The sequence below is a fragment of the Stegostoma tigrinum genome, chromosome 2 (genome assembly GCF_030684315.1).
Source record: "Stegostoma tigrinum isolate sSteTig4 chromosome 2, sSteTig4.hap1, whole genome shotgun sequence".
In the NCBI taxonomy this organism is placed as follows: Eukaryota; Metazoa; Chordata; class Chondrichthyes; order Orectolobiformes; family Stegostomatidae; genus Stegostoma; species Stegostoma tigrinum.
Window position 1 is genome coordinate 75262009 of NC_081355.1, and position 14625 is coordinate 75276633.

The 14625-nt window shown below is 39.9% G+C and overlaps 1 protein-coding gene across 4 annotated transcripts in view; it reads left to right on the top strand.

Annotated features, from left to right (window-relative positions):
* The window catches only part of LOC125461085 (dynein axonemal heavy chain 11-like), a 466228-nt gene that overhangs the window by 372011 nt on the left and 79592 nt on the right, over positions 1–14625 (top strand). For all 4 annotated transcript variants that reach the window (XM_059654665.1, XM_059654655.1, XM_059654658.1 and 1 more), the window contains 3 exons: positions 6943–7091; positions 12322–12449; positions 14139–14366. In XM_059654665.1, the coding sequence (XP_059510648.1) occupies positions 6943–7091; positions 12322–12449; positions 14139–14366 (505 nt within the window). The remainder of the gene's footprint in view (positions 1–6942; positions 7092–12321; positions 12450–14138; positions 14367–14625) is intronic.

Genomic DNA, 14625 nt, shown 5'->3' on the forward strand with positions numbered 1-14625 from the left:
TTTTGGAACTTACCTGATTTAAACTCTGAACTCATTCAGTTGTTCCTCCAATTGAAATTGCATCAATGGAATCCACATGACAATATCTGTGCCCTTTAGGTTGCTGTGTTAAAATGCCGCAGATAGGCAAATTGTAAGTGCGTACACTTTCGTCAGCTGATATTGTGCATCCCCACTGTCCCTTTCTTTGTGCTCCAAGCATAGCTCAGAGTTATTGCTCGGGTCTTTCTCTTCCTTCTCTGCCTTCAGTTGTAAACAACTCATAACTATAAAATGCAGGAAACCTTCAAGCCCCAGAGGACCACAAAAAAGTAGGTGATTGTACTGATGACATGCATGCTTTTCACTTGTGTTTTTTCCTTCTGGATGACCTCTGCCTAAAATTGCATTTGACTTTTACACTTTTTCACCAAATAAGATTATCTTTTAACTGCAGTTTGAACAGGTAACTACAGGTAGTATGGGCATTTTTTTAGCTAATAGTAGTTCCTAATATCCCTGCATCTTGAATCATTTATGGTTGCTTTGGCCATCTTGTCTTATCTCCATTTCAAAGACCTGTCTCCCTGGGGTCTACCCATAGTGGATTCTGGGTGAATAGCTATGGAAAATATAAGTTGGGGTTGGGCAGAGTTGTGGTAGGGAGCATGGAGCAAAATGTGGGGGAATGGGACCGTAGTGATGTCATGTCGAATGTGGGGGCACCAAAGTATGACGGGGAACAAGGGTATATTAGTGCATGAAGAAGATAAAGAAGCATGGAAAGGTTTGGAGATATGTAGGTGGAATGGAAATGTGAAGGAACATGAAGGTGCAATGGGAAGATAATAGAGCCTGGAGGGAGCATGAGAGAGCTTGGGGGTGCAAGGTGTTATAGAGCATGGAGATTATGATGGATATGGAAGGGACATGTTGTTGTGAGGGTTTATGTCTATGATATTCATTATTAGAACTTGGTTGATGTTCCAAGAAAAAAGAGTAGGTGTACTGGCTTGCTAGCCTGGCAATCTTCGATTACTGCCTTAGGCCTACATCCAAAGGCAGCAAACCTGGCTTTATCCTGCTCTTGCTTCCATAACACAAAAAAAATTGTGTTTAAAGAAGACAGATTTATTGATTAGTGAAATTTTGTGATTTAACTTTCCCACACTCTTCACAAAAATCCCACCAATCACAGTTACTGAGGAGGACTGTGAAATGTTGGATGGAAATAATATAGTGTGAAAGGATGTATTGAGGTATTTAGCATCCTTGAACATAGATAAATCATTAAGCCGGGGTGAAATATACCTTAGCATAAAAGAAGTGAGGAAGAGAACGTCAAGGGCTCAACCATTATTTTCTAATCCTTTCTGGCTAAAGGTATGGTGCTGAAGGACCACTAACTTTTACCATTGTTTAAAATGGGAGGGAAGGATAACTTGAGTAAAAGTAGGTCATTCAACCATTGACAGACAAGCTTTTGGAAAATGTTCTGAGAGAAAATATAACCATTATTTGGAAAGACACTCTTTGATTAAGGTGACTCAGCATGGATTCGTTAAGGGAAGGTTATGTCTGAAGAACTTGACTTAATTTTTGAACAGGTAGCAAGGTCAGTTGATGAGCTTTTCACATTTTATTTAGCCCTGTGATTTCAAGAAAATCTTTTTAATAGGTTTCCATATCACAGACTGATGGCAAATTGAAAGCTTTTGGGATCAAGGGAAAGGGGCAAGTCAGATCCAAAATTGGCTAAATGCGGTAAGAAGAGGTTAATAGTTAATAGGCATTTTCTGATTGTTTTCACTTGAATTCTTCAGGGCTCGTTGTTGATCCCTTTGCTGTCTGTGGTAAAGATCAGTGAATTAGCCTCAAATTCAGTGGTCTACTTAAGAGAATTGTGGATGTTGCAAATACTGGTTTTGTGTTTAATGGTGAGGAAGAATGCATTTAACTGTAGGGAGATATTTGCCAGGTGGGCTGGTTATGCAGATCGGCAGAAAGGTAGTGAATGAAGCTCAATCTGGAGAATTATGAGACAATGCTTTTGAAGAAGACATAGAAGACAAGAGAATAAACAAAAAATGGGAGGATTCTAAGAAATGCACAGGAACAGAAGGTCCTTGGAAGACATGCATACAGATCCCTGAAGTTAACAGGACAGGAAGATAACTTGATAGAAAAGATAAGAAGACAGTCAAGATAGTTTCCTTCATAGCCAAAGCACAGAATGTAAGAACAGGGGTCAGTTTTGATTGGAAAATGCACAAGTTAGGCCACAGCTAAAGTACTCATATAGCTTTGGTCATTAAGCATATGAAGCATGTGCTGGCATTAGAAGAGATTGACAACAGTATGAATAGGAGAAGAGAATTTGAGCTATGAGGAAACATGAGATAAGTTTGGACTGTTGTCGTGCTATGGTAGTGTATTACATCTGGACCAGGCGGTTTGAGGGCCAGGTTCAATTCCCACCTGCTCCAGGGGTGTGTAATAACATCTCTGAACAGGTTGGTTAGAAAATATCTAAGATGGAATAAGTTGGGAGTGTTTTCTTTGGAACAGCAGAGGCAGACCAGGGATTTATACGATGCATGTAAAATTGAGAACCCTTTCCATTAGCAAAGTGGCTTTCAACCTGGTATGTAGATATGTCAGTTCGCAAAAATATTAGAGAATGAGTGATTTTTCTTTTCATTGAAGGATGGTGGAAGACTGTAACTTACTGCTAGAAATGGTGGAGACACAGAAACCTACATAACAAGGTGTAGAGCTGGACAAACACAGCAGGCCAAGCAGCATCATAGGAGCAGGAAGGCTAACATTCCGGGCCTGGATCCTTGATCAGAATTTTTTTTTTCTGAAGAAGGGTCTAGGCCCGAAACTTCAGCCTTCCTGCTCCTACAATGCTGCTTGGCCTGCTGTGTTGATCCAGCTCTACACCTTGTTAACTCGGATTCTCCAGCATCTGCAGTTCCTACTATCACAGAAGCATAAATCACATTTTTTAAACATGCGGATATACCCTTAAGGTGCCATAGCCTGTAGGGCTACGGACCAAGACCTGAAAGAATTAGATTAGGCAATTCTTATTTGGTTGGCATGGAAGCAGTGGGCAAATGACCTCATACCATGCTGTGGTTTCCCTTATATTACAGAATTATCTTCAATTATTTGTTTAATTCTGGAAGAAACAGCTGTGTTACTCATTATTCTTGAATTAGTCTATCTACTGTATTTCATCATCTTTGATTTGTGCAGCAGTGTGAAGAACGTCAGTGCTTCAAAACTGAAACACTTGCTCATTTATTTTCGTATCCACTGTATTTATCAGGTATTCCCAAATCAGGTGTCAGGAGCTTGTTTGCAGCTCATGTCACCTCATCAATAGCACTCAGTATCTCCAGGTGCCTCTGGGTCTCAGTTGGTCTCAGCTCATGGCCTACTTCTCCTCTTGCCAGGTCTAGTGGCAGCAGCCTGCGATTGTGTTTCCAACACAATTCTAATGGATTACTAAAAGGCATTCATCTGACATTTCTTCAGCTGAATAACTGCACCTGCTGTACAGCCTCAGAGCCCCATTTCACCTCAAATCAGAAATCCAATTAACAGATCTGAGTGATCTACAACAATTTAACTTAGGACTGTTTGCTAAAGAGGAGATTTCAATCAATTCAAGGGTAGTGAGACAATAATATGAAGAAGTGATGGAACGGGAGACTGAGTGAATCCAAACACATAAATGTACCATGTTCTACCAAGCATCACATATTATGTGTAAATTACATCCATTCAAGGATATTTGCTGTAAGCAGTGGATTCTGTGCTCAAACGTACAGCTGTTGATTGATAAGCCAGTTAGCTACTTTCACAGGATAAGGCCTTTCAGTTTCTGTTTAGCAGGATTGTGGGCAGAACAGCCTGTAAAATTTAGCGGTGTCATTTCCACTGCGGTCCTACCCATGCCTGACCTGGCAGCGATTTTACAGCACACAGGCAAAGCCTAAGACAATCCAAACACTTTTTCCCCAGTTAAGGCCCTTAAATGATCAGTCACCTGCCTCCCAGTGACAAATTTTAGGCCAGCAGTGGGAGGTCAGGAGCAAGGCGGAGTCTGAGCAGGTTGGCCTGCCTTGGGCTTGGTTGCAAAGAGAAAAGCCCATCAAGAGCCTCCTTTACGAATTCCAGTAGCATTTCACATACACTTAGACCCAGTATTTTATTCTGGTCAACTTGTGCTTTAGCGAAATAGACTTCAAAAAATGGATTCTGTGCCAACAACAGAGTGCACTCTCTTTGCAGATACATTGGTTAGATCAAACGCAGTATCCTTACATTGCTTTATTTGCTTGGTTTGCTGATTCTTAAGCAAACTGACAGAGGTTTTTATGAATGTCTGATATCAGCTAACTACAAATATGGTTTCACCTTGCATGAAGTTGCACAGAACAGATGTAACTGTGCTAATTTGTTGTTACTTAACTTTTTATTACACAGTACTAAAGGTGCATAATGCTGTAGACACCTACAAATGAGCTATTAGTGAGTTTTTGTCACATTTTATGTTTTCTAAGTTTCCATCTTTAAATAAGTTGATTGGAGGGAATGATCACAAATTACACTGATGAAGAATGATCTTCTTTTCTAGTAAAGCTTATAATTACAGAAAAGTGGATTTTTATTTGACTTATTGAGTGTGTGTTCTGTTTAATTTATTTATAAAATAGCATTTATGACATGGGTCTGTGACTGTTCCACGTATAAAGGTTTTATGAACAACAGCACACAATATTTGTGTACCAACAAATTTCAAAAATGTTCTGTGATGTTAGCTGCTACTACCGACATAAAATCAATCAGTGTGCGTATGTGATTAGATTCCCTACAGTGTGGAAAGAGGCCCTTCAGCCCAACAAGTCCACACTGCCCCTTGGAGTATCCCACCCAGACCCATACCCCTATAACCCACACGCCCGTGAACACCTTGGGCAATTTAGCATGGCCAATCCACCTAACCTGCACATCTTTGGACAGTGGGAGGAAACCAGATCACCTGGAGAAAACCCACGCAGACATGGGGAAAACGTGCAAACTCTGCACAGACAGTCGCCCAAGGCTGGAATTGAACCCAGGTCTTTGGCTCTGTGAGGCTGCAGTGCTAACCACTGAGCCACCGTGCTGCCCCATGTGCATGTTTCTGCCTGTGCAAGTATGAAGCTGTATCTTTGACAGTTACCAGCACAAGTATCAGTGACTTGCTTAAGTAAAGATTCTAATAAAACCGAGCTATGGAACCTGTACAAGGGTTATAAAAGAGCTGAAATAAAGAAAGGTATTCACACTTTGATGTTTTATTTGGATACCCATATAGTGCTTTCAAACTCGAGGCTTGGATGTAATGTGTAAAAAGGCAAACTAATTGTTTATTTAGGTTCCAAGTACTACCCAGAGCCCTGCAGACTGGGTAGTTCAATATTCTGCAACAATGTTGTCTGATTACATGTAGCTAATACTATCTCCAATTAAATAGCACAACTTTCAATAAGTGTTCACAGGTTTTAATAGTGTGAGGCCTGTTATAATTAGCTTTTCCAAAAGAGTATTTGCCTATAATTAGCATACACACACAGACCACAGCATGACCTGAAAATTCCTTGACAAAAAACCCGGAAGATGCTGGAAATCTGAAATAAAGACAAAAACAGAAATTGCTAGAAAATATCAGCAGGCCTGGCAGCAATTGTGGAGAAAAATCAGAGTTTTTCAGTGTACCTGAAATGTTAATTTTCATTTCTCTCCGCACTTGTTGCCAGACCTGCTGAGAGTTTCCAGCAATTTCTGTTTTTGTTCCTAGAAATTCCTTGTTTGCCGCAAAGCAAAAGTTCCTGTAACACATTAAAGGAGATTGAGACTCTGACCGTGACAAGGCAATTGATGCGAGATCTAGCAAAGAAAGGGAGTTCCTAAATCAGGAATTCCAGCAACTCAGCCATCAGACAGAATTGCTGTTCCCAACAGGTATGTAGACATGAACCCAAAATGTAAGTAGCTTTGGAATCTGGATCCTAGGAGATGAAGAATGGCTTTTATTTTATTTAGAGCACAAATTGGCCTCTCGTTGGCAGGCAGGAGATGGCCTCTGATGCCCTAGGTACACATAGTTCAGCCAGGCTTTCCAGTCACTTCCATGTGGGACCGTGGTAGAAAAGCCTCAACCTTGAGTAGCCCACTGCCACAGATGTTTGCCATGACCCTACTGATCTTGGATGGCATTAGCAATAGCTGCAAGAATTTACATGCAGGTTCTTAGGATGGGACATACTCTTCCCATTCCACAGATTGTTGGTGATAATGGGAACTGCAGATGCTGGAGAATCCAAGATAATAAAATGTGAGGCTGGATGAACACAGCAGGCCCAGCAGCATCTCAGGAGCACAAAAGCTGACGTTTCGGGCCTAGACCCTAACCTCCACATGTTATAATCTGTATGTCAGATTGGCTTTAATCTTGGAATGAAGCCACATACACTGGAAAGGGACTTTGGAAGGATTATCAAGAAAGTTGAAGAAATTGAGTCATAAGTTAAATTCTAGAAAACTTCAAAACTGTTATCATGTTTGCGCAAAGTTTAGGCAAATTTTTCATTAAAAATCATGACTAAGGGTCTAGGCCCGAAACGTCAGCTTTTGTGCTCCTGAGATGCTGCTGGGCCTGCTGTGTTCATCCAGCCTCACATTTTATTATCACAGATTGTTAGGGTCACTATATTCAGGATACCCAAATTTTATTTCATTTTTCAACATTCTTTGGCTGACACAGTAAACTATCAGCAGGCAATGAACTCTCAAAGTATGATGAAATAAATACATGATATATTTATTGTCAAATCTAGATATGAGTAGAAAGTGGTGAAAAAACTTGAATCATTAAAATGAACTCTTACTTTTGTTCTGTTACAGTAACTTTGTTGAAGAAAAGTTAGGAACAGCATATGTCGATGGTCTACGGATAGACTTTGCAAAATCATTTGAAGAGAGTAACCCAGCTACTCCCATGTTTTTTATCTTGTCCCCTGGTGTTGATCCTCTTAAAAATGTTGAATCACTCGGTATGAATCTTTTAGTTTTACTCATTAACCTTAAAAATATTCAACCAAGTATGTGTGATCTATCTCTGGTAGCTTTAAAAAAAACTTAATTTAAAACCTCCACATGTTATAATCTGTATGTCAGATTGGCTTTAATCTTGGAATGAAGCCACATACACTGGAAAGGGACTTTGGAAGGATTATCAAGAAAGTTGAAGAAATTGAGTCATAAGTTAAATTCTAGAAAACTTCAAAACTGTTATCATGTTTGCGCAAAGTTTAGGAAAATTTTTCATTAAAAATCATGACTGTCATTGTGCCTGCTATTTTTGACTCATTCTGTTTAGTAGGACTTCTTATATCACAAACAGCGAATATTCCAAACCAATTATCTCAATGTCCAAAGTCTAAGGAATATAAATCAATCTATTATATACTAAAAATGTGGCATTATTTTTACATTCCTAAGGTATCATACAGACACATGAACAGGGAGCTGAATAAACCCCTTGAACCTGCATTGCCATTTAATAAGACAATGGCTGATTTAAGTGCATTATCCAAACCACATTCCTACACTCTCTTGGTAACATTTCACCATTTTTGCTCACCAGGAATCCATCCATCTCTGCCTTAAAAATATTCAAAAACACTGCTTTCACCACCTTTCTCAGAAGAGAATTCCAAAGACTTACAATCCTCTGTGAGATAATACTTTGCCTTATCTCCATTTTAATTGGGTGACTCCTTACTTTAAAACAGTGATCTGTAATTCTGGGAAAAGGGAAATAGCCTTTCTACATTTACCCTGTCAAGAATCCTCCGGATCATGTATGTTTCATGCAAGTCACCTCTTTCTTTTCCAAACTATAGTGGACACAAGTCTAGCTTGTCTAACCTTCCCTCGTAAGACACCTATCCATTCCAGGTGGAGACAGGAAGAACTGCTGATGCTGGTGTCAGAGATAACACAGTGTGGAGCAGGAGGAATACAGCAGGCCAAGCAGCATCAGAGGACCAGGAAAGTTGACGTTTCGGGTCAAGACCCCAACCCGAAACATCAATTTACCTCCTCCTCTGACGCTGCCTGGACTGCTGTGTTCCTCCAGCTTCACATTGTGCCGTCCATTCCAGGTATTTAGTAAATCTTCTCAGAAATGCTTCCAATACGTTTACATACTTCCATAAATAAAGTAACCACACTTTACACAGTGCGCTCGGTGTAGTCTCACCAATGCCCCATGTACTTGATGTGAAGGTGGTGTTGGACTGGCGTGGACAAAGTCAGAAATAACCTGACACCAGGTTATAGTCCAACAGGTTAGTTTGAAAACACAAGCTTTCAGAGCCTCAATCCTTCTTCAGGTGTTAGTGAGAGAGATAGTTTCAGATACAGAATTTATAAGTAAAAGAACAAAGGTTCACACCATTGAAGTTGAAGAAGGCTATTCAGCTTTTGGCACCTGTCCCCAACAATAAATGGCTATTCTGACAGCCCTCAACTCCACTTACCTGCAATTTCCCCAGAACCCTTAATTCCCTTATTGATTAGAAATCTGTCTAACTTGGTCTTGAATAGTATTAACAAGCTTGTATCCATAATATGTTACGCTCTACAGCATAAGCTTTTACATTTTGCAATAAATTTTGATGTGGCACTTCAACAAATGCCTTTGGGAAGCCTAACTGCAGTGTACCTACATCTTCCACTTTTTCCATAGCGTGTGGTACCTTTTTAAAGAATTCCAAAAGATTGGTTCCCTTTGATAAGATGATGTTGACTCTTCCTGATTACCTTGAACTTATCTAAGTATCCTACTATAATGTATTTTAATAATGGCCACTAATATTTTCCCTTTGACTGATACTGATCTATTAGATCTGCAGTTTCTTGCTTTCTGTTTCCCTCCTTTGCCAGGCACTATGGGCAATTTAGCATGGCCAATCCACCTAACCTGTACATCTTTGGACTGTGGAAAAAAAACCCATATAGACACAGGATCATTGTGAAAATTCCATACAGACCATTGCCTGAGGGTTGAACCCAGGTACCTGGCACTGTGAGGCAGCAGTGCTGACCACTGAGCCACCATGTCACCTTTTGAATAGTTACATTTGTTATCTTCAAATCTGATGGGACCTTACCCAATCTGGAGAGTTTTGGAAAATTGAAACCAATGCAGCAACATTATCTCATCAGCCATTTCTTCTAAGACCCTAGGATGAAATCCATTTAGACCTGGACACTTATCAACCCACAGCTCCAACAAATTACACCTGACTATTTCTCTAGTGAGTGTAATTTTCCTGAGCTACTCCCTCCTTTCCATTTCCTGAATCATACTATCTCTTGGAAGTTATTTGTACCCTCTTCAGAAAAGACTCATGCAAAATATTTGTTCAATACTTCTGCTATCTCTTTGTTTTCAATTATCAATTCTCCAGACATACTTTTTATCGGACCAGTGCTCCTTTTTCTTTTTTAAGTATTTATAGAAACTCTAATATCTGTTTTTATACTTCTTGTTAGCTTTTTTAATGAAAAATTTCCATTCTTATTAATTTTTTAGTCATTCTTTGCTGTTTTGTACATTCAGTCCAATATTGCATGAATAAGTTCCTGCACATATAAAATTTATTGGCATAATATTACATAACAATGCCAAAGGAAAATGCATTTGAAAATATACAGCAAATTGTCTCCCAGTCCCACAAATCCAAAATCAGAGACCATTCCCAGCAAACAGTACCCCCCCAATTCCTGTAAAAGAAGTATTAAGTCCTTTGCACTTCCCCTTCCCATTCAGAAAGAATCAGATATAACCCCTTTCTCTCTCCCCAACCCATTATGTCACTCTCTCTCCCTCTCATTCCATTCCTAGTGCCCTCCCACATCTTTTGCCCTGTGTCCTCTGTATTTCACCACCCCCCGACCCTACCTTCTTTCCTTACCAGCCTCGCCTACTTGCTGTCTAATCTTACCTCCTTTGCGACTGACCGCAAGCCCTTGCCTTGGTTCATTTATCTCTGTGACCTCAACATTATTTATCCTCCAGAGTTCCTTGGACCATGACTTCCCATGTGCAAAACTCTGCAATATCAACTAGTATGTAAGAAGTATTAAGTAATCATGTATCTTCAATCCACTACTTGATACCAATTAGGTTAGATTAGATTCCCTACAGTGTGGAAACATGCCCTTTGGCCCAACAAGTCCACACCGCCTCTTGGAGCATCCTACCCAGAACCATCCCCCGAGAGCCCACACACCCCTGAACACCACGAGCAATTTAGCATGGCCAATCCACCTAGCCTGCACATCTTCGGACTGTGGGAGGAAACCAGAGCACTCGGAGAAAACCTACACAGACACGGGGAGAATGTGCAAACTCTGCACAGACAGTTACCCAAGGCTGGAATCGAACCCAGGTCCCTGGCACTGTGAGGCTGCAGTGCTAGCCACTGTGCCGCCCTAATTTTGTTTTTTTTTCTAATTTATGTCTGTGTGAGTATTTATGATGAAAGATCAAATGTGTAGACTGAATTTGCACATTTTTGGTATGGGTCTTCTATTTCTTGGTAACTTTCTTTTCCTAACTCTCAACTTCTTCAGCCCAAACTGCTTACCTCAACATGTTGCCAGCTGTGTGGCAGTGAGCCCTTTAGGAATTCTTCTCCTACCCTACCAGTCAAGTCTGCTGCTTTCCAGCTGTATCCTTCCAACTTCTGTCTGCTGTTTTCTGCTTCAAGCTGCCTGCCACTAGTTTAGCCATTCCTCAAAAAACCTTTTCTCAACCTCAGACTCTATTTTCTCTTCTAACCCCCATTCATTTAGATGTTATGAGTTTTAGCTTCAGCAGCCATTAGCACCTCCCACTCCTGATGCACCGCTCCCATGTTCCCCACGACTAGTCTGAAACTTAGCATCAGTGCAAAGGCCTATACAAGTGACAGCCCCAATCCTTATTACCCAATCATCCCTTGTCTCACGTTAACACCCTCACCTTTATTCCCATGGACATCTTGGTCAGCATCGTTCTAGACTTTCAGTTGCTACAAACAAACAGTAGTCAGAGACCCCGAAGTCCAAAGATTATGGTGACCAATTAAATTTCTACCTTTGCTGAAGCTTACTCCATCAATAACCTCCCAAATGTTCCCAAGACAGTGATAGCACAACTTCTCTACCAGGATGTATGTGACATCTTTCCATTGGACTTAATGAAATTATGTGATGCGATGTGCGAGCCCAGGAATCAAAGACGCACCTGATTAAAACAAACTTCATGCTAAATTCGTGCCATGAAACAGGAGAAACTTTAAAAACTTCAAGGCAGCATTGTGTAGGATGGAGCCCTGCAAACATCACAGATGCCATCTTTGATGCTGTGCTATGCTCTGTTCACTAGGGACGGTACAGCTGCTCAGAGGGACCACACATGCTGATTGGCATTACTTTGACTTCTGATTCCAGTAATTGCTGCCTCACACTAACCTTGAAGATCTACGCAGCAGCAGAAAAATTAAACAGGACATAGTACTTGTGTTTAGTGAAACAGGGCATTAGCTTGATAAGCATTATTCTGTATGTATGACTAACCAGCAGTCTCTCTGTCTTTAACTGCCTCCTTTAGGCATATTAGAATTAATAGGTTGATAATCAATCTGTTTGGCCACATTATAAACTTGCATGTCCATCAAGCCCTGGAGTAGGACTCCACTCTGGAGGTTTTGGCCTAGAGCAGAGGGCCACGTGACCCACTATGCCACAAGTCATCTCCATAGAGATACAACAACGAAAATATCTGCCCTGTCATCTTGTGTTGGTAACTTTCCAAGTTTACTTTTCAAAGCTGATCTGAATTTTCACCTATCCACCACCTATCCATTTACGTACTTCCACCAGTAACTGTACAGTTTGAAATTAAAGCTTATATTTATTTAGGATTACTGAATATTCTAAACGTCTAAAAAGTTTCTTCATGGGTTTCAATGAATAGGGTTGTGTTGAATTGGATTGATAAGCCACCTGTTCCACTGAATCATCAGTATTCATCCCAAAAGCATAATTAAGCATTTCTTAAGAAGGGTCTAGGCCTGAAACGCCAGCTTTCCTGCTCCTCTGATGCTGCTTGCCCTGCTGTGTTCATCCAGCTCTACACCTTGTTATCTCTTATTAAGAACTGGTGCTGTATCAGAATATGTGAAACCTGCGATGAAAAACTTATTGCTTGTTTTGCTTGCTTTCCAGGTAAAAAGTTAGGGTTCACTATTGACTCTGGAAGATTTCATAATGTTTCTCTGGGCCAAGGACAAGAGCTGGTAGCTGAAGTAGCTTTAGAAAAAGCTTCCAAAGAAGGCCATTGGGTCATTTTGCAGGTACACTGTAAAGAGGACTGAAAAGCATTATGATGTCAGATTTAATCAGAAAAACAGTTCCTATAAATCCCAGGTGATAAAGTAATCATTTACTTGTAACAAATTATGGAACTTAATTTCCACAAGTTGTGCGATACTTACCAAAGCTTTCATATAGCATGTTACATTCTAATTTAAATTGACTCTCATAGATGGCAGACAACCTTTACATGGAATGAGCTAAGGAGAGGAGTGGTGCTATTTCTGTTCTGTTCCAATTTACTGATCTATCCATGTCATTCCATACACTTGTTGCAATCTGTCTTAACAATGCCGTCATGAAATGGTCATAGAGAGGTGTTTTTCTTATTAATAGTAAAGTGCTTCACCTGCAGCCAGCACTTCTTCACAACAATTGCCTGGGACATGGAGAACACGCCATCATAGTGCTCTAAAATACAGCACTAATCTGTATTTGGCATCAACAAAGGCGTGCACTACAGAATTTGATACTTTCCAAATTGCTGCAAAAACTACTTGTGAGCTTCACAGCTTTTACATCTATTTCTGGTGTGCAGTTATTTTAGGTCCTCAAAAAACTTAACTAAGTTTGTAAGACATGACTTCCCTTGCACAAAATCATGCTGACTATCCTTAATCAGTCCTTGCTTCTCCAAACGCATGTAAATCCAATCTTTCAGAATTACCTTACCCACCACTGATGTCAGATGTCAGGTCTATAGTTCCCAGACTTCTCCTCACAGCCTTCCTTACCATAAAGGCATAACAATTCTTTGGCACCTCCCTCATGATTATAGATAATACAAATCTCTCTGCTCGGAACCCCGCAATTTCCACCCTAATTTTGCACAATGTCCTGGGATACATTTGGTCAGGTTCAGAAGATTTGTCCACTTTTATGTTTTTGAGATCTCCAGCAATTCCTCTTCTGTATTGTGAACTGTTTTTGGACATCAATATTTATTTCGTCAAATTCTCTGGCCTCCATTTCATTCTCCACAGTAAACATTGATGTAAAATATTCATTTAGTATCTCTCCATTTCCAGAGGTTCAATACATAAAACCAGCGAGAGATTTAAAGCTCATTTGAATAGGTGTTCACCTAAATTACTTACAGGCTTAAGGAAACTCGTGCTTAATACAGCATTTCCTTGAAGAAAGATGCTAAGTCATTTTGTCTCTCTACACCCAAATGGTCTGTCCATCCTGTGGAAAAAGAAGTTCAGAAGCAACTTGTGGATGACATCCAATTATCGACAATCTACTTAAAGTAGATGACTCATTATCGCAAAGTTTTTGACAGGAATTTTAGCGAAAGAAATTAATATTCAGATATTAATATATCATGGTTTAGTACCTTATAAATATGAAGGTTTGCATGATAACATTAAATACATATATTAACAAGATGTGTAGAATGAAGTAATGTCAGTGCAAAGTTTTGTCCTGAAAAATAAATTGAGGATTTGCACGGTTTGCTTATGAGTGTGAAAACTTGTAATAGATGAGCAGAATGAAGGATTTTATTTCCAATAATGCTAATCAAGGATTACCATTCTTTTTACTCCCTTTCCATTTAATGAAATGAGCTTTGTGGCCACTGTCAACATGTGGTCAGTATACAGATTTTTAATCAGGTGATTGCCAGATGTTGAAACTAAAAGTCTTTTGCATACTCTCATTTCCAGAATATTCATCTAGTCGTGAAATGGTTGGGAACACTAGAAAAGCTGCTGGAGCATTTCAGCAAGGGCAGTCATCCTGATTTCAGGGTCTTCATTAGTGCTGAGCCTGCCCCAACCTCAGAGGAACATGTTATTCCTCAGGGAATACTGGAAAGCTCGATTAAGATCACTGATGAACCACCTATTGGCATGCTGGCCAACCTACATGCTGCCCTGTATAACTTTGACCAGGTAGGAGACAGACAATTTGTAGATTGCAGTCATGTCCAGTGCTTGCTTAATACTTTTAACTTAATGTCAAGCTTGCTTTCAGTCAAAGATTCTTTTATAAACTTGCAATTTTTATTCAGTCAGAAAGGCAAATTATTTAAGCTTAAACAATTTCAAACACTATTATTTAAGTAATGTTGTATTTGGAGAATATAACAACACACAGCAAAATCAGATATCACATCATGATTAAGATAATGAGAGTAAGCGAAATTGTCAT